This window comes from Notamacropus eugenii, chromosome 1, assembly GCF_028372415.1.
Source record: "Notamacropus eugenii isolate mMacEug1 chromosome 1, mMacEug1.pri_v2, whole genome shotgun sequence".
NCBI lineage: Eukaryota > Metazoa > Chordata > Mammalia > Diprotodontia > Macropodidae > Notamacropus > Notamacropus eugenii.
In genome coordinates this window covers 420,952,354-420,972,622 of record NC_092872.1, presented here as the reverse complement: position 1 = coordinate 420,972,622, position 20,269 = coordinate 420,952,354, and the positions used below count along the sequence as shown (strand labels likewise).

Genomic DNA, 20,269 nt, shown 5'->3' with positions numbered 1-20,269 from the left:
ATTCAAGAGGGAACAATAGAATGGGAAGTTTCATTCCAAAAAAAAACACAAAAAAACAAGGAGCAAACCACCAATGCACACAAAATAATCTGTAAATTTTCAGTTATAAAGTGCTCCTTAAAGAAATAAAAAACAACTTAAATAGCTGGAAAAATATTCAGTGCTCGTCACTGGGTTGTGCCAACATAATAAACATGACAGTTTTAATGCTATACCAATCAAATAAACAAAGAATTTTATAAATAATACTTTATCAGAACTTGAAACTTAACAAAACTTGATAAACAATATAATTCACTTGAAAAATAAAATATGAAGAAGGGGGAAAATATAAGGAAGAAGGAAGAACAGTACTTCTAAACCTCAGTCTGTATTATATAAATAGTCATCAAAACTGGTAATACTGGAACAAGGAAGAAATCAGAAACAAAAAGTCTCAACCCAAGTTTTTGGTACTCTAGAAAACAGTTACTTAGGAAAAAACTACTTATCTGATAAAAACTGCTAGGAAAACTGGAAAGCAGTCTGGCACAAATTAGGCTTTGATCAACAACTTATGTCATATTCCACAAAACTTTCTAAATGAATTTATATTAAAGATCATACCGCAAAAAAGTTGTATGAGAAGCAAATCATATCACTCAATTGGTAGATGTATTCTTAACCAAATAAGGGAAAGAAACAATTACAGATGGTAATTAATTCTGATTACAGGAGGCAGAAAGGCTTCAGCACCCATCCTTAAGGGGAAGGTGGGGGAAGAGAGATACTGGAGATAAGGATAAGAAGTAAAGACGGAGGAGAAGGCAGAAGGTTAACCGAGGAAAAAATCTTTGCATCAAATTTCTCTGATAAGGGTTTTCAAGATATGGAAACAATTAGCCGATTGAAGACCAAAAGCCATTTCCCAAAAAGATAAGTGGTCAAAGGATATAAATAAAAAGTTCTCTAAAGAATTAGCTATTAAACAACAACAGAAAAAGCTAATGACCACATGAAATCACTAATGCAAGTCAAAACAACCCTCAAGTTTTATCACACACCCAATAAAGAAAGACAGCAAGAGATGGGAATAATGAATGGGGGAGGGGGAGTAGGAAGACAGGCACACTAGTGCATTATTGGTGGAGCTGTAAATAAATAGAACCATTTTGGAAGACAATTTGGAATTCACTAAATTGTTAATACACTTTGACCCAGAGATTCCACTACTAGACTTACACTTCAAGGAGATCATTAATAAGAAGAAAATCAGCATATACACTGAAATATTTATAGCATCATATTTTGTGATAGCAAAGAATCAGAAACAAAATAGATGTCAATCAATTAGGGAATGGCTGAACAAATTGTGATATATAAACATAATGGACTATTACTGTGCTGTAAAAAATGACAGGGACAGCTAGGTGGCACAGTGGATAGAGTGCCATGCCTGGAGTCAAGAAGACTCATCTTCCTAACATCAAACCTGGCCTCAAATATTTACTAGCTGTGTGACCCTGGGCAAGTCACTTCAACCCTGGTTGCCTCAGTTTCCTCATCTGTAAAATGAGATGGAGAAGGAAGTGGCAAATCACTGCAGTATCTTTGCCAAGAAAACCCCAAGTGGGGTCATGAAGAGTTTGACATGACTGAAACGACCAAATAACAAAAAATGATAAATGTGATGAATAAACACAGAAGCATGGGATGCAAAGTGAAGTAAGCAGAGCCAAGAAAACAATATACATTTTGATGAGAACAATGTAGATGGAAAGAACTATGCCCAAAGTCAAGGTTGGATTATTACAAAGACCAAGCATGCCTCCAAACTGGAGCTATGAAAAGACACTCCCACTCCCTCCCCATACCTAGGCAAAGGGGAGAAGTCTACAATTGTACAATGCACATTTTTAGCCTTTTTCAATGTACTTATCAATTTTGCTGCTTCTTCCCCTTTTTTCTTTTAATCTTTAACAAATCTTGTTTGTCATATAGAAAGGCAGGGGGAAGGATACTGGAGAAAACTATAGTGATGTTAAAAAAAAATCAACATTAATAAAACTTTATTTTTTAAAAAGAGAACTACTTGTTTCTCATCCATAAGAAGCCTACTTCCTTTAAATTCTTCTCATGATAGTAGGAATCACTCAATTACATTTTAACAGTTTTAACATGAAAAGATTTAAAAATATTTTCTCTTCCTGCCCCAAAGAAAATTAAAGGGAGCTGATTTTCAGTGATCACCTTGGCAATCTTGCTGTACTTATAATAAAATCCTTTTAATTCTCAAAAAAAGCAAAAAAGAAAATGAAAATTAGAGGGGTTCTCTTGTCTCTATTTTTTTTTCCAATGAGGCAGTATAACATAGTACACAGAAAATCGGACTTGCAATCAGGTAGACCTGGGCTGAAATTCTACCTGAGATATTTCCCACCTATGCGACTCTGGCCATGTCACAATCTCTCTAAGCCACAATTAGCTCATCAGTAAGATGATACTGTAATGATAATGTTAATAGCATCTAGGTCTCCCAAGACTATTTTGGAGATCAAACAAAATAACGTATGTAAAGAGAATTACAAATCTTCAAGTGCGATGTAATTATTATTATCATCATTCCAATTCAAAAGCGAGAGAAACCATTCTAATGAATTCTTAAGCATCTATTAAGTTCCTGTAAGTGCCAGTCACTGTGCTAAGAGGCAAAAGATAGCCCCTAGTCTCGAGGAACTTACAGTCTAATACAAATACATATAAAGCAAGCTATATATAGAATAAATGGGAAATAATTAATAGAGGGAAGGCACTGGAATTAAAAACGGTTGAGGAAGGCTTCCTGTATTTCTCACCCTTTCAATTCTTCTTGGGGTTGGGTAATGAAATTATTTCATAAGGTTACAACTCCAAGGGAACTTAGTAGAATGGTACAGAAACAAATACAGAGACTGTAAGTTCAATCAATCAACAGTTAAAATGCAGTCATTTTAGAGAGCATTATAGGCTTCAGAAAGAGAACTACAGTTTCTAGGAAGGTCTTCGGCAATGACCAGACCTCCTCTGGGGTATGATGTCTCATTCTAGACTTCAGATTTTAAGAGAGATGTTGACAAACTGGAGCAAATCCAGAGGAAGGTAACCAAGACAGTAAGGGAACCAGAATACCCCCATCCCTTCCCCTTCCTCCACGTTCAATAAGAGTTTTGAAATCACATCTAATTCCATGAGAAGCCCACAGATTAACAAACTGAAAAGTGAGTCTAGGTAAAAGATGGATTCTAGAAAGAACCTAGTTTTCAGGCCACACACCAGGAGAAAAACCAAGGCTGGAGTATCTTTAACTAATTCAGAGAATAAAGAGCCATTTTATGGGAGCTTAAAATCTCCTAGTGCCAGGTTGAAAATTCTTTTCCTTCCAAGAGTAGGAAAGAAAGAATATCATCTGTGGGAGGCAGGTTGAAATGGGGACAATAACATTCCACTTCCTGCTACAGAGTGGGCCCATTAGCTGGCTCCCAGATGTATGAGCTTGTTTAATGTCTAAATTGAATACATACAGAATAGGCCCTTCCATGCCTACAGCCTGGGTGGCTCAGAGTCATATGAAGTTTAATTCCTTCCTTGCCCTTTATGTATTGGGGGATTGCGTATTTAAAAGGCCAGTTAGCTATGAGGAAAATGCTTTATAAACCTTAAAGCACTATAGAAACATGAGCTACTATTTACTTTAGTGACAAAGATTCAACCAACAAGCATGATTAAATCGGCTGATATACGCCAGAAAGCCTGGTGTGGGGCCCTGAGAGCTCAAGTCCTAACCACTACATACTAACTTTGTGACCTGGAGCAAGACATTAACCTCTAAGAGCCCCAGGCAGAGCAGAGGGCAATCTGCATTGATGAAGGGAAGTTACTCCAGGAAAGTTCCTTATACCAATTAAATGACAGAGCTCATCTTCAAGTTCACCAGGAGGGGGTCAGCTTTGCATCCCCAGCATAGAAGCACACATTTTTTCTAGACCAGACCTTTAAGCTAATTGGTATAAGGAACTCCCAGGGAGTACATCTTACTTAATGTAAGCTGCAGGGTATTACAACCAAGTGAGCTATTATTATCTTTCTCACTACATTAAGCAGGTACCATCACTTTAGCGGTAATAATAATAGCTAACATTTCCTTATGAGCGTAAAATGCTTTACATACTCTGACCCTCAAATCTGCCCTGGGCTTTATATATGTCAAAATATTTAGAGCAGCCCTTTCTGTAATGGCAAAGAACTGGAACAAAGAACATGCCCATCTATTGGGGAAAGGCTAAACAAATGTGGTATGTGGATATACTGGGATTTAAGAAGTGAGTATGATAAATACAGAGGAAGTATGGGAAGACTTGGATGAATTAATGCAAAGCAAACAAAAGCAGGAAAACAATATGTACAATGACCACAAACAATATAAATGAGAATCACCACCACCAAAAAAAAAAAAGAATGCTACCAAATTATAAAGAATAAATATGGTCCCTACAAGACAGGAGGCACTTCTCCCATTCCTGACAATTCCTCATGGGGAGAGAGGGAGCAAGATTCCCACAGGTGTAAAATATGACATATGATGTCAGATTTTTTTCAACGTGTCGACTGGATTTATAAGGTTTTTCCTCTTATTCATTTTAAAAATAAAATAAAATTTAAAAAATAAGGGAGGAGGAATGGGGAGGATGCAGGCAAAGATACATGCGTACCATAAAAACAATCAAAAAACATTTTTAAAAAACTGCCCAGTGAAATATATACTACTCCCTTTCCTATTTTAGAGATAAACAAATTGAAACTCAGGGAGGTTAAGAAATTTGTCCACAGTTATTCAGTAAGTGGCAGAGGAAAGTCCACAGCTCTCTCTGCTACCTCATAATTAATGCTGATTTTGAGGGATTTGTCTATGGGGAGAAATCCAGTCCTCCCCAAGTCCCATGGCCCTCACCCTAAGAGAAGACCACAAAAGAATGCTTGAACTAGAAGGATCTTTATAGCCCAATGCTCTCAATTTTACAGATGAGGAATCTAATGCCCAAAGTAGGAAAGGAATTTACTTCAGATGACTTGGAGACTGGCAAAGTCAAGACAACTAGAAGGAGGTCTGGCTTCTGAGCCTAGAAGTGTGTCAACTACCTGCCTGCCCTCCTGTTCCTCTGCTCCTACTGGGAGCCCCAAGAGACAACTGCCATCTCCAACCTAGCCTCTGCTAACAAAATGAACCCTTTCCGCACCCTATTCATACCTTCTGTTGCTAACAAAATAAACCCTTTCTGCTCCCTATTCACTCCTTCTGACTATTGCTTATAAATGAATGAAGATCTGACATGTGATTTTGGAGAGGCCCACCACCCCTGTCCCCATCAGGACCCTGCCTTACCTTCCAGGGAGGAGTTTGGCAATCTCAGCCCAGCGGTTGCCCAAGACCTTATGAGCCTCACAGATGATGCGGTCCTCCTCTTCCGTCCAGCATGACTTCTTCACCTCAGGGTTCAGGTGATTGTGCCAGCGTTCTCTGCACTGCTTCCCCAGACGCCCTTTCAGGTGCTTGGCGATCAACGTCCACTGTTTGGTGCCATACTTCTTCACCAGTTCAATGACCTTTTGGAAATGGGAGAAATAATTATAAAATAATCCAACTTAACAAGCATTTCTTAAGTAAGTGCCCACTACTGTGCAAGGCCCTGGAGACAATGAAAAATAAAAATGAAAACTACTCTCTGTCTCGAAGAAGACTACATCCTACTGAGGATACAACATGCAGAAAACAAACATTAAGAGCTCATAATTATGCTTTAACTTCACTACAAGGAGCCAGGATTTCATCAGTGTGGATTCTCCTTCCATGGAGGTAGACTGCAGATCTCTAATATGTCTTAGTAGTTGGGAAGTTCTTAATGTTTTTCGGGGTCATGGACTATTTTGGTAGTCTGGGGAAGCCTAGGGACCTCTTCTCAGATTAATGTTTTTAAATGCCTAAAATAAGACTAAAAAGGGAACCGCTATTATTGAAATACAATTATCTAGATACCCTTTAAAAACAAGTTCACAGACCCCAGATTAAGTATATTTGCAGTAAATATATAGTGTTCAAGCATTTCTATGACCGAATATAATTCTTCACCGGCTTATTGGTGGTATAGTCTCCTAGGAAAGGTTATCTAATCTGTCAGGACCATCACAGCCTGAACGCTACTTAAGAGGAGCCCAGAAGAACTAGGGGTGGGTTGCTGCTAAGCCAGTATGAGGCATCAATAGATGTTAATGCAATAATGTTGACATGGTAGACAACATTCTAAATATGCATTAGTAATGACTTAATAGCTATGTTTATGTAGCATTATAAAGTTTGCAAAACTCTTTACATATGTGAACTCATTTGAGCCTCATAACAACTCTGTAAAGTAGGTGCTATTATAATGATGCCAATTTATAGGATGGGGAAAGGTTAAATGATTTGCCTAGAACCCTAGGAAGGGTTTAAAGCAGGGTAAAAGCTCAGACTTTCCTGAATTTTCCTCAAGTCCTGAATTCCATCCACTATACCACCTAGCTACCTTATCTCATTTTATCCTATTCTATCAAAGAGGTATGAATTTTTATTCCCACTTTACAGATGAGATAAAGAAAGTCCAAGTCCTCTTCATAGCAATGCAAGGACATAAAAAAAAAATTCCCAATGGTCTTCTAAGGCAAAATGCCTTTCCACATTCAGAGAAAGAACTATTGAATTCAATCGCAGAATGTAGCAGATCATTTGTATTTGTGTGTGTGTGTGTGTGTGTGTGTGTGTGTGTACGTATTATGTTTTGGTTTGTAATATGATTTCTCCCATTTATTTTAGTTCTTCTACACAGCATGACTTGTGAAAATGTATTCAATAGGAATGTATGTGTAGATCCTATATAGAATGGTATGCCATCCTGGGGAGGGAGGGGGGTGGCAGGGGGTAGGTGGGGGGAAAAACAATCTAAGTTTTATGATAGCGATTGTAGAACATTAAAAAGAAAAAAAGAAAAAAAAGTATCACAAAAAAAAAAAGTCCAAGTCCAATGCCTAATCATAGTCTGAAGCCACCAGAGTATAAATTCAATCTGTTCTACCCTTTGGAAAGACTACAGTGCTAGAGGGAAGGAGCCAAGATGGCGGAGTAGAAAGATACACATATGCTAGCTCCGAACCCACAGCCCATAAAATATCTGTAAAGAAGAACTCCCAACAAATTCTGGAGCAGCGGAAGCCCCAGAACAATGGAGTGGAGATTTCTGTTCCAGAGAGCCTTAAAAACAGACACGAAAGGTCCGACGCGCACTGGACCCAGAGTGGAGCCCAGCCCTGCCTTGGCCGTGCAGCACCAAGAGGAGCTGATCCGAGCAGGCTTCAGGGACAGAATCTCCAGCGGCCGTGCAGGTCCCTCTACCCACAGGTGCCGGGGGTGAGTGAGAGAGGCTTTTTGGCTCGCCAGGAGGGGAGCAGGGTGTCTCCATAACCCAGGCCCCCTGGGGAGGCAGCAGCGGAAGCAGCAGCAGACAAGGGCTCCCAAAGCAGGCTGAAACCCAGATCCATTGTTGAAGGTCTCTGCATAAACACCCTGAGGGAACTGAGCCCCATTAGGCAGCCCTGCCCCCACCTGAGCACCTAAACTTAATCTCACACTGACAAGCAGCCCTGCCCCTGCCCAAAGCCCTGAGGCTGGGAAGCAGCATTTGAATCTCAGACCCCAAGTGCTGGCTGGGTGGATCTGGAGGAGGTGTGGAGAGGACACTCAGAAATCAAGTCACTGGCTGGGAAAATGCCCAGAAAAGGGAAAAGAAATAAGACTATTGAAGGTTACTTTCTTGGTGAACAGGTATTTCCTCCTTTCCTTTCTGATGAGGAAAAACAATGCTTACCATCAGGGAAAGACACAGAAGTCAAGGCTTCTGTATCCCAAACATCCAGAATAAATATTCAATGGGCTCAGGCCATGGAAGAGCTCAAAAAGGATTTTGAAAATCAAGTTAGAGAGGTGGAGGAAAAACTGGAAAGAGACATGAGAGACATGCAAAAAAAGCATGAAAAGCAGGTCAACACCTTGCTAAAGGAGACCCAAAAAAATGCTGAAGAAAATAACACCTTGAAAAATAGGCTAACTCAATCGGCAAAAGAGGTTCAAAAAGCCAATGAAGAGAAGAATGCTTTAAAAAGCAGAGTTGGCCAAATGGAAAAGGAGGTTCAGAAGCTCACTGAAGAAAACAGTTCTTTAAAAATTAGAATGGAATAGATGGAGGCTAATGACTTTATGAGAAACCAAGAAATCACAAAACAAAACCAAAAGAATGAAAAAATGGAAGATAATGTGAAATATCTCATTGGAAAAACAACTGACCTGGAAAATAGACCCAGGAGAGACAATTTAAAAATTATGGGACTACCTGAAAGCCATGATCAAAAAAAGAGCCTAGACATCATCTTTCATGAAATTATCAAGGAAAACTGCCCTGAGATTCTAGAACCAGAGGGCAAAAATAAGTATTCAAGGAATCCACAGATCACCACCTGAAAGAGATCCAAAAAGAAAAACTCCTAGGAACATTGTGGCCATATTCCAGAGTTCCCAGGTCAAGGAGAAAATATTGCAAGCAGCTAGAAAGAAACAATTCTAGTATTGTGGAAATACAATCAGGATAACACAAGATCTAGCAGCTTCTACATTAAGGGATCGAAGGGCATGGAATAGGATATTCCAGAGGTCAAAGGAACTAGGACTAGAACCAAGAATCACCTACCCAGCAAAACTGAGTATAATACTTCAGGGGAAAAAATAGTCTTTCAATGAAATAGAGGACTTTCAAGCATTCTTGATGAAAAGACCAGAGCTGAAAAGAAAATCTGACTTTCAAACACAAGAATGAAAAGAAACATGAAAAGGTAAACAGCAAAGAGAAGTCATAAGGGACTTACTAAAGTTGAACTGTTTACATTCCTACATGGAAAGGCAATATTTGTAACTCTTGAAACTTTTCAGTATCTGGGTAGTTGGTGGGATTACTTACACACACACACACACACGCGCGCGCACCAAGAGCATAGAGTGAATTGAATAGGATGGGATCATATCTTAAAAAAATGAAATTAAGGGGTGAGAGAAGAAAGGGAGAAATGGAATGGGGCAAATTATCTCATAAAAGAGGCAAGTAAAAGACTTTTCAGTGGAGGGAAAAAGTGGGGAGGTGAGAGAAAAAACATGAAGCTTACTCTCATCACATTCGACTAAAGGAAGGAATAAAATGCACACTCATTTTGGTATGAAAACCTATCTTACAATACAGGAAAGTGGGGGATAAGGGGATAAGCAGGGTGGGGGGGGATGATGGAAGGGAGGGCAATGGGAGGAGGGAGCAATTTGAAGTCAACACTTGGGGAGGGACAGGATCAAAAGAGAGAATAGAAGCAATGGGGGGCAGGATAGGATGGAGGGAAATATAGTTAGTCTTACACAACGACTATTATGGAAGTCATTTGCAAAACTACACAGATATGGCCTATATTGAATTGCTTGCCTTCCCAAAGGGAATGGGTGGGGAGGGAGGGATGAAGAGAAGTTGGAACTCAAAGTTTTAGGAACAACTGTTGAGTACTGTCCTTCCTACTAGGAAATAAGAAATACAGGCAATGGGGTATACAAAGTTATCTGGCCCTACAGGACAAAAGAGAAGATAGGGACAAGGGAAGGGAGGGATGATAGAAGAGAAGGCAGATTGGTGATAGGGGCAATTAGAATGCTTGGTATTTTGGGGTGGGGGGAGGGGACAAATGTTTGGAACCCAAAATTTTGTGAAAATGAATGTTAAAAGTTAAATAAATAAATTTAAAAGAAGAAAAAAAGATAAATAAATAAATGAATGAATGAATGAATGAATGAATGAATGAATGAATAAATGAATAAATAAATAAATAAATAAATGAATAAATAAATAAAAAGACTACAGTCCTAGCAACCAACTCAGTCTTCTTTGCAAAGGCCAATAAAATTAACCTACTTCGCTCATCATGGAGAGGCCATCCATCACAACATGATTAATTTTTTGGTTGTGGCAGCCTATGAAATTAAAGAAAAACTCAAAACTGACCCTCGTTCCTACATGGCCCTCTCCTCCTTCCCTAGAGATGACCTGGTTGCAAAGGGAGCAAGGAGCACTAATTTAAGCTATTCATAAATATTAACATTAAGCATTCTAAATATGGCTAAGGGAGCCCAAATGAAAATGATGGATAGGGTCAGCTTCAGAATCCAAAATACGTGCCCTCTTTGAAGTACCACCTCAAGTACTAACACAGATGTGATCACATGCCCCTTCAGGACCCCTCAGACTGCTCTAAGATTACAAGTTGCAGAGGGTGCACAGATCTGCACTGGGAAAGGAAGTTTTCTTGTCTGGGAGTTCCCTACACCAATGAAAGCACAGGTCCAGACCAAAGACTCTAAGCGATCCTTCGTCCAGTGGCCAACAAACTGACCTCCTATTTAAAGAACTGAACTACACGGATATTAACCCAGTATCTTACAAAACCACCAAGACAAAAGGAAGATGAAACTAAGTGGAAGGACACTCACAGGTTCTCCTAGGACAGACAAAAGAACTAGCAGAGCAGATCTCATCCTCTGCCCCAAGGCAACAAGAACCATCATTTCATGGGGCCCTTGGTCATGTCTCCATAGGCACAATCATCAATCAGTGAACAAACATGTATTATGTGCCTACTTTGCTCAGGAACTATGCTAATTAAGAAGGAAGGACAAGAGCATTTATTAAACATCGACTATGTGCCACGCACTGTGCCTGATCACTTTATAAATACTGTCTCATTTGATACTCCCCAAAAACCTGGAAGGTAGGTGCTATTATTTCCATTTTACAGATGAGGAAACTTGAGGCACAGGGATGAGGTGACTTGTCTACATTCCAAAAAAAAAGTACCATGAAGATAACGGGTACTTTACAACTCACCTCTAAGGTAGAGTTGAAGAGGTGGAAAAATTGTATGAAAAACAAGATCATCCACACTAAGTCAACATTCATTTTGACATGCCAGTACAATGCAGAGGAAAAAGTACTGAGTCGAAAGACTTGGGTTCAAATCCAACCTCCGACATGACCTGAGTGATCTCAGCAAGTTAACCTTCCAGGACCTCAGTTTCCTCAGCTCTAAAATGAGGTATGGATTGTTGCTACTGTTTAGTCATGTCAGTCTCGTTGACTCTTCGTGACCCCACTGGGGTTTTTCTTGGCAAAGATACTGCAGTGGTTCACTGTTTCCTTCTCTAGCTCATTTTACAGACAAGGAAACTGAGGCTATATGTATATGAACAACACATTTCCGAACTGATCTGAGGTTTTCGAAAAGGTTTTTCCTCAAAACAACCCAAAGGAAGTTAGCAAAGTGTTATTATACTCACTTTTCAGACAAATAAACATAGAAGGAGCCTCAGAGAGAGGAATAGTGACTTGCCTAAGGTCATCGCACCAGGATTCAAACCCTGCTCTCCTGAATCCATGCCCTCCTCTCTTGTCACTAGATAAAAGACAGCCTCCTACACACCAGGACATAACATGACCTTACCTTTTGATCTTCTTCTTTTGTCCAAGGTCCCTTGACGAGGTCTGGATTCAAAACCCTCAACCACCGATACTGGCACTGTTGATCGCTGCGATTCTGGGATGGTGAATTCAGAGCCCCACAGAAGACAGAAATCACAGAAATCTCCAAGTCAGAGAAGTTTATCTAATCCAACCCCTTCATGACATCCCAACAAAGAGGTCGTCCAGCCCAGCGACCACTTGGAAGACTCTCCAGAGATGCAGGGCCTCACTACCTCTCTGGGCATCCCATTCCACTTCTGGACAATAATAATGCAGAAAAGTTTACTTACACTGTACCTAAATCTGCCTTTCTGCACCTTCCACAAGTATGGAGAACAAGTAAACAGCAGAATAAGCATAAAAGGCCCAATGAGGCCAGCTCAATTATTTAGGGCACAAATAAGGACCTTGGTATTTACAAAGGCAAGATCACAGGGTCGGTCCTAACATGGGGACAAGTAGAGTTCACTATTTACTCTGCCTAATCAACCATCTTCCAAATGCTTTTCAAAGAGAGGATCAGGTAAGAGAATGTGGGTGAATCAGTACAAATTCACACCCTTCCCCGTCCCCTCTCTCCGAGCTGGAACACAATTTAAAGTTCACCAGCCAAGGTCATCCTTGCTGGAGCCCTCTTCCTGCCCCTCCCCCCACAACTCCTACCATATGCACATCAGTTGTCAAGTCTGGGAGATTCTCCCCGCCCAATCATCACTGACCAGCTTCCTAATTGGGCTCCCTGCCTCCAAGCTCTCTCCTCTCCAATGAAAAGGTGACATTCCTAAACCACAAGTCTGCCTGTCCTGTCCCGCTCCAGAACCTCCTTGAGCTCCCTTTAGACTCTCCTCAGGTCCTACTTTCGCCCTCTGAGACCACACAAAACCAAGTACGATCCCTCTCTTCCACATGACAAACCTTTAGATAACCAAAGACATACTCTTCTCCTATGTCTTTTTCTTCCAGATTAAACATTCTCAGTTCATTCAATCATTCTTCACATGACAGTGGTTCCAGATATTTCACTAGCCTCTTAACATTTAATTAAATGATAAAAATAATGGTGATAGCTAACACTTATTTAGTCCTATGTGCCAGGTACAGTACTAAGCTCTCTATGGTTATTATTATCTCATCTGAGACTCACAACAACTCTGAGAAGTAGGGGCATTATTCTCATTTTACAGAGGAAACTGAGGCAGACTGAGGTTAAGTGACTTGCCCAGGATCACACAACTAGTAAATGTCTCAGGTTCGATTTGACCTCAGGTCTTTCAGACTCCAGGTCTGACACTATCTACTGTGCCACCTACCTGCCAGTTTATCGATATCTCTCTTAATAATAATTTGCATTTATTTAGTAACTCCCATTTATACTCCACGTATGGGCTAACCATGGCAGAGAGCAATGTGACTATGGCATGCCTTGATCTGGACAGGATCATATGATTTAGGGCCGGAATAACAACGTCCCCAATGTCTCCTTTGTTCCAGTCTTTCAGAAAAGACTGACCATCTGTTTTTGTTACAGCACATCCCCCCACTTGTGCCCTTGATTCCATCCTTTCTGGTCTCTTCTATGACCTTGCCCCCTCTACCATTCTTCCCTTCTTGTCATCTACCTTCAATCTACTCCTAAAGGAAGTGGAAATTCATTAAGAGATACTAGTTGCATCCTGTTGTAGTAAGTTATTTGCAAAGATATTTAAAATCACATATAATGGCATTTTTTAAAAAATTATCACCATCAAAAATATTGTCCTGAAGATACAATTTCAAGATGTCTGAATTGAGAATACCTCACGCATGGCAGACAGGGGAAAAATCATTCAAATAATCTTTTGCTAAATTTGGGAAGATACTATCAACATGGTATAATGGATGGGGCATTAGATTTAGAGCCAAAAGACCTGGGTTCTGACCTCTGCTGTGCTAAACCTGATACCTATGTAACCTTGAGCAAGCCAATCCACCTCCCTACCTCAGTTACCCCCTTCTGTAAATAAGGGGATTGACAAGACGATCTCTAGAGTCCCTTCCAGCTGTAACATTCTATGCTCTCTTTTCTCTGAGAAAAACAAAAAACCAAAACTGTGTACTGAGTACTATACCCAATGGCTATTCAGTAATCAGTCACCCATTCCCTCCCTAGCAACAAGGCCCAAAATCAGAAACAGAACTCCCAGGAGCTCCCAGAAACTTACAGGAAAGTGGCTTGCAAGAAACTTCCAGTCCTGCTGCCCATACTGCTTCACAAGGGCCTTCAGCTGCTCATCCTGAAAAGGACCAGAAAAGACATCTGCTCACATGTTCAGAATCTGCCACAAGATGGTTCATTTCCAGAAGCAATGTTCCCCCCACCAAAAGATGGATTTTTACACCCCAACCCCCACACAATCCCACTCTGTTCCAATCAAACTGCCTTGCTTGTTGCACCCCACCCATGACACTGCACCCTCCTCTGCCTTCAAGCCCTTGAGGAAGTGGTCCCCCATAACACCTGAAATTTGCTTCCCCTCATCTGTATCTCATCGAATCCCTTACCCTCCTCCAAAGCACAGCTCAGGGGCCCCCTCCTATATGAGCAGCCTTTTCAGATCCCTCACTGCTACTAATCATTACCATTCTCTCACTGTTGAAATAATATCAAGTTTTATTTGGACATAATTTATTTATATTTATTTATATTTACTTACTTGTGTACAGGTGATATACCCTTCCTCCTCCCCAATTAAATATAAGCACCTTGGGGGCAGGGGCTGTTTCCTTTTTTGTGTCTGTATCCTCCTGCACCCCAGTGAGCCCTCACAGGTAGCAGAAGCTTAAGAAAGGTTCAAGGAATTGAATTGAATACAGATTCACAAAGTACAACTTCAATGTTCTCCTCAGGTTCAGTAGAGTTCTGGTAAACCCTTTGGGCTAACACCACAGTCATGAAATCCACCATTATATGACCCACCAAAGAGATTTCCTAGGTCTAATCAGGCATCAGTAATCTGAGAAAGGAAACCATCAATACTCTACGAGCCATGCTAGAAAACTAGATGTTAGTTACTAGTTACCTACAGAAAGGTCATCATTGAAGGAAGGCCTGGTTCAACAATAACAATATTCAAGTTATTTTTCCTCCTCAATTTTTTCTTTTATGTATTACCTATACCAACTTAGAGCATGATAAAAAGGTGTTGACAGGCTAGATGATCAGCCCTTGTTTCCATCTTATTCTTTCCCCTTCCTTTCTACATCCCCCAGTCTTTTATCCCTCCCTTCTGATCTTCCTCACAGAAGCACTCTCTCAAAACAAAGTGGTACCTGCCAAGGTGGAAGCCTTCATCCTCTCTGGGTCACATACCTCTTGGTGCGTCCACTTGACCTTACATTTATTTTCCCTCTGTTCCTGCACGTCCGAATCTGTATCCTGACAATGCAACTCATCTTGATCCTCGATGCTAAAAATGACCAACGACAAACGCATCCATTTAAAAGGTAAGACTTCATTAAGACAGAAGACATTTTTTCTCTTCCTTGTAATATTTAACATGGGATCAGGCCAATTAGTCATAAGGAATTTACTTACTAGTACTCAATATTTTCAAAACGTATTCTGAATGCAGATTTTAAAGTTATAACACTATTGGGAAAATAAGACCAAGTGGCCAAAACTTTTTCCTCTCCTCACCAAATCATGGTTCTTAAGTTGGGGTCTGAGAACTTAAAACAAAAAAATTTTTATAACTATTTCAATATGAGTTTCTTTTGTGATCTTTTGTATTTTATTTTATGCATCAAAAACATGCTTCTGAGAAGGGTTCCCTAGACTGCCGAAGGGGTCTTTGACACACACAAAAAACGTTAAAAAACCCTAGACCAGATCTTTAAGGACAATTTCCTAGAAGCAAAATCCAAACGGCCAAGACAGGTCAAATACAGCGCCAGAACAGGTTGTGTCCTGAATGTTCCCTTTCAGAAACAAAGTTTTAAAAGGTGGCTATGAACCCAGAAAAAGTCAATTTCACCTATCATGTAGCTGAAACAGAACTTAACCACTTTTAACATTGTTTCTATCAGAAAAAAATGCATCTAGAGTTCCAATTAATTATTTTGGACAATAGCTGCCCCTATCAACTCAACCCTGCCTGGTGGCCACAAGAGAAAATAATTCTAGCAGCTGACAGGCAAAGAAATGTGCCTCATGCTCCTCACCATGATCCCAAGGCCAAAAGAAGCCTTTCGGCAGAAAGAGAGAGAAACTATTTGTAGGTAAGCAATAACTTACAAGTGGGATGTTTGTAAGCTGGGAACTGCCTGCTAAGGCAAAAAAACACCCAGGAAAAGTGGCAACTAATATAGGCGTTTAATATATATATATATGTGCAGCATGATATCATAAATAACTTCAGCCCTATGTTTCAGGGTGCAGAAAATTTGAGGGGCACAATTATACTGTAATTCTTGTCTCCCTCCTACAACAGACAAGAGAGACCTCTGAAATACATATGTATACATGTATGTATATATACACATGCATATGTGCACCCTCCATACTTAACAAAGACATTAAAACACTCAGGCCATCAAAACTCCCTACAAAGAACCTCTAAACACTAATGCCCTTTGGTATAATCCACAAGCATGTCTGGAATATAAAACCCCTCTCTTCCACTGCCCTTTGCTTTGGGAAGGGTGGATTTATTAGTTTTTTTCATAATTCTCAATTTATAAGAATTCATTTCCTCCACACCCGACTCTCACATGAACCAAGATAGAAGTTCATGGATGACATCTGCGCTCACAATTTTAGGTTGAATATTCAATATTTTGTGACCTTAGGTAATCTCCTCTCAGAGCCCCAAACTCATCCTTTGCAAAAGTGGGGTAGGTGGAGAGGTCCTAGATCAGATGAGTGCATGTCTTTTCTTATATTTTGGTAACTGTATTTCAATATTCAGTTGGTTTCCTTTGTAATTCTATGCATTTTCCTTTACGCACTTAAAAATGCTACTGAGAAGAAAGGATGATGGCATTATCAAGAGTACATTCTCGGATTCTGAACAAGTCCTGAAGTCCCTTCCAACTCTAATGAGACACTGCTCCTTACAATATTTGCTGGGCAAGCCCTAGACCCCCGGAGCCCGTGCCCTAGAACTCCCCATTAGCACCCATTTTACAGACGGCTAAGCTGGGGACCCAAAGACAAAATGCCCCGTGTGCGGACTACGCCCCAATCAGCCTGCAGCGGCCGGCCAAGAGGCCCCCGGGTGTCCGTGGTCCCCCCGGGGGAACCAGGGGTGGCAGCGCGTGGGCAACTGCACGGAGAGCGGAAAAACTGAACCTTAGCCAGACACCCACCTATGGGGGGGGCTCTACTATTTAACCTAGGTTCTCCGGGAGGTCCGCAGGCACCCCCTCTCACCCACTACTAACTGGAGAATGGGGGGGGGGGGGGGTCCGCGGATAAACAAAACAGGGCTGAAGGCCCCCTGAGGTGGTCCAACTTACCCGCGAGTCCGGCGAGCCATCCCCTCTCTGCTGCCCTCGGGGCCAGGGGGTCATAAAGGCGGCGGAGGGAGGGGGGCAGGACGCGAGGAGCGGGGAAAGGAGGGAAAGAGAAGGGGGAAGGGGAGGGGAGGAGAGGAAACGGGGGAGAAGAGAGGGAGGGAAGAAAAGTGGGAACGGGGCAATGGAGGACGGGGCGAGCCCGGTGGGGAGGGCGCAGGGGAAGGGGGCGCAGCAGCCCGCCCGGCGGAGCCGACTCCTGCCCTGCCCGGCCCGGCCCCGGCCGGAGCTCGCCGGCGGCAGACGCTACGAGCCCCCGCCTAGGAAATGCAAGTGCGGGCGGGAGCAGGGGGAGGGGGAGGGGGAGGGGGAGGGCGGGGGGAGGTCGCGGCCGGGAGGCGCCCCCTCCCTCCGAGGCTGCCCGGCGGGGGCCGCTGCCGCAGCCGGCGTGGAAGAGCGGGACGCGCCGCCGCCGCCGCCGCAGGACTTTCCTATCTCGCGCCAACTGCGGGCGGCCGCCTCCCTGATCCCTCCCTCCTCCCCGGGCTGGCGCGAGCGTGCGCGAGGCGGACGCCCGGGAAGCCAGAGGCAGCGCTGGGTGGCTGGCGGGCGGGCGGGAGGCGGAGGAAGGGGAAAAGAGGCGCGCGCGGGTAAACTGCGAGAAACTTTGCAAAGCCCCCGCCACCCGCCGGCCCATCCGTCCGTCCATGCCCGCCTCCCCGCCGCGCCCCCACTTACGGCAGGCCCACCGGCAGCCCCTCGGCGCGCCCCTCCGCCCCGAGCGCCCCGGGGCCAGGCGGCCGGCGGACTGGGCCGCACGTGTGCCGGTGCCGTCCGCTTCGAAGGGCACTCTGCTTTAAAGCCCATGGCCGGACGGGGAGCGGGGCTGCGCCGGCTCCGAAAAGACCCAAAGCTCGCCGAGTTAAAGCTCCGATATGGCTTTTTAACTGGGCTGAGCCGAAGCCCCTGCTGCAAGGGGTCTTGGGAAATGTAGTTTCGTTGCATGTGCAGAGTCCAAGGTAGATGTCTGAGTTAAATAGAAAGGGAGATCCTGGGATGCAGTTCATCTGATGAGAGGAGGGTGGATGTTTTCAGTTAAATAGAACGTTAAATCAAGGGATCAAGTACCTAAAAAATAACCTGGTCCAACCCGCCTTTACTTTGCAGATGAGAAAACTGACACCCAGAGTCTGCTGAAAACTTTTTTTATCCAGTAAAATATTAAGAGATTAGTTGATTCTCCTGCTTTTAATGCTGCCTGTAGGAAGGATTTTATGGGGAAATTTAATGGATGAATTCAACATTTTGATTTTTTTTAAAAATAAAATGCTTCTCCAGATCTTTTTTTTGCAAAAATAGGGGACTGTGAGTAAAAACTGTCAGTGTGTTTATGTGTTGTTTAATTTTGTTGGTCCATTGTTTTCTTCTTATTTTTTGTTAAAAGGGAGTGCTGCCTGGGGAGGGAATCGGGAGGGAATAAATGCCTTGCAGTCCTTTATCCCTTTTCTCCTCTCCTCTTTGTCCAAACAAACCAAAAAATCAGTGGCTCTTTAAAACCAAAGTGCTTTAAGTCATTCAGTTTAGTTCTCGCCCTTTTCTCCAGCAGCCCTATTTTTATTCGATTGAAGAGATCCCCTTCCACCTTTCTGTAGCTCGGTAAACAAGCTCCTGGTTGTCCATTCTTCACTTTCCCTCAGTCCCCCTCCCCACATCTAATCACTTCATATCCTCCTGACAGCGTATTTTTCCACTCTTTCCAGTCCATTCTCCACAGGGCTACCAAACTGATAGGCTCTGACTGTGCCTCTAGGCTACAATGCAAACTCCTCTACTTGGTGTTTAAAGTCTTTTATAATATAGCTCCAGACTAACTCTCTAAGTTAATTTCATATTTCACAAACTCTTCCAGCCAAGCTGGCCCACATACTGTTCTTTATACATGATGTTCCATCTCCCACCCCCATGCCTTTGCACAAGTTGTGCCCCATGCCTGGAATTCCCTCCCTCTTCTGCTTCTAGCTCCCCTCAAGACTCAACTCATATGCTAATTCCTACATTAGAGCAAGTCTTTCCTTTTTCCCAGATCTCCACTCCTACCCCAGAAATTATTTCCTTTTTTGTGTGTATATACATATTCATATTTATATATATATACATAACATACATATTATATACCCCCAATGGAATATAAGCTCCTTGAGTCCATGAATTTTCATTTTTGTCTCATAGTCACAACACCTGGTAGGTGCCTTGCAGCTGGTAGGTATTTAATAAATATGAATTGAAGTCATACAAGGAGAGCAAAGGATAGCAAACACTTGGTATCCTCAAAATACTAAATCATTTTGAGGAAAGGCTCCACTGAATTGGACACTATGGAAGCCTTTGGAAAGGGCATGGACAAGAATTACATAAAATGAAAAGGCAGGGAGGGATGGTTGAACATCTACACTGGAGGAGAAGACTAGAGAGCCATCAAAGTATGTAACAAAATGGTAATTACAACTTTAAAAACTTTTATTGATGCCTTTTTAAATATCACAGTCATTTCTGGATATACCCCTCCTACAGACCATGTAATCGTTTTTTTATAACAAAATAAAGTTAAGCAAAACCAATGGTCACATGGACTGACCTCATATGAAACACTGCAGACTCATAGTCTCCTACTTCATTTCCCAGGTCAAAATCCACAATTTAAAGTTTCTGGACTGTTCTGTTCTTGTCTTTCCACATTAGCGTATAAAGGAAAGAGACAAGACCCTAAAGGCAGAAAATCTGAGTTCTAGGCCTGGCTCAGTCTTTAACTTGAAAGACAATCTCCAATCTCCCTTAGGAAATTAAACTTTCCCTGGGAATAATGATAGCAAGGTTTAAAAAGAACTTTTTTTTTTTAATTTACAATTTGCAAAGTACTTTTTTCACAGGAAACCTGTGAGGTAGATAGTTCTTTTTAAATACCATTTTATAGATGAGGATTGAGGGCTCAAAAATGTTTAAGTGATTTGGCCAGAATCACACAGCTAAGGAAACCTTCTATTACCTGCCTTTAGGCATTTAACAAATTATATTCTGTATTATAGGTATTTGTTCAGTCATCTCTAACTCTCTGTGATCCCATTTGGGGCTTTCTT

General features: G+C 42.0%; 1 protein-coding gene across 2 annotated transcripts in view; it reads right to left on the bottom strand.

Annotated features, from left to right (window-relative positions):
* Positions 1-18,217, bottom strand: part of MYBL2 (MYB proto-oncogene like 2) — a 49,176-nt gene extending 30,959 nt beyond the window's left edge. The window contains exons 1-5 of one of the 2 annotated variants that reach the window (XM_072631463.1): positions 17,874-18,217; positions 14,992-15,088; positions 13,844-13,915; positions 11,623-11,715; positions 5,399-5,619 (exon numbers count right to left, since the gene is read on the bottom strand). In XM_072631463.1, the coding sequence (XP_072487564.1) occupies positions 5,399-5,619; positions 11,623-11,715; positions 13,844-13,915; positions 14,992-15,088; positions 17,874-18,202 (812 nt within the window). In that variant the 5' untranslated portion in view covers positions 18,203-18,217. Of the gene's footprint in view, positions 1-5,398; positions 5,620-11,622; positions 11,716-13,843; positions 13,916-14,991; positions 15,089-17,138; positions 17,495-17,873 lie in introns of those variants that run through there. The other variant, XM_072631464.1, reaches the window with a different exon arrangement.
* Positions 18,218-20,269: the final 2,052 nt, after the last annotated feature.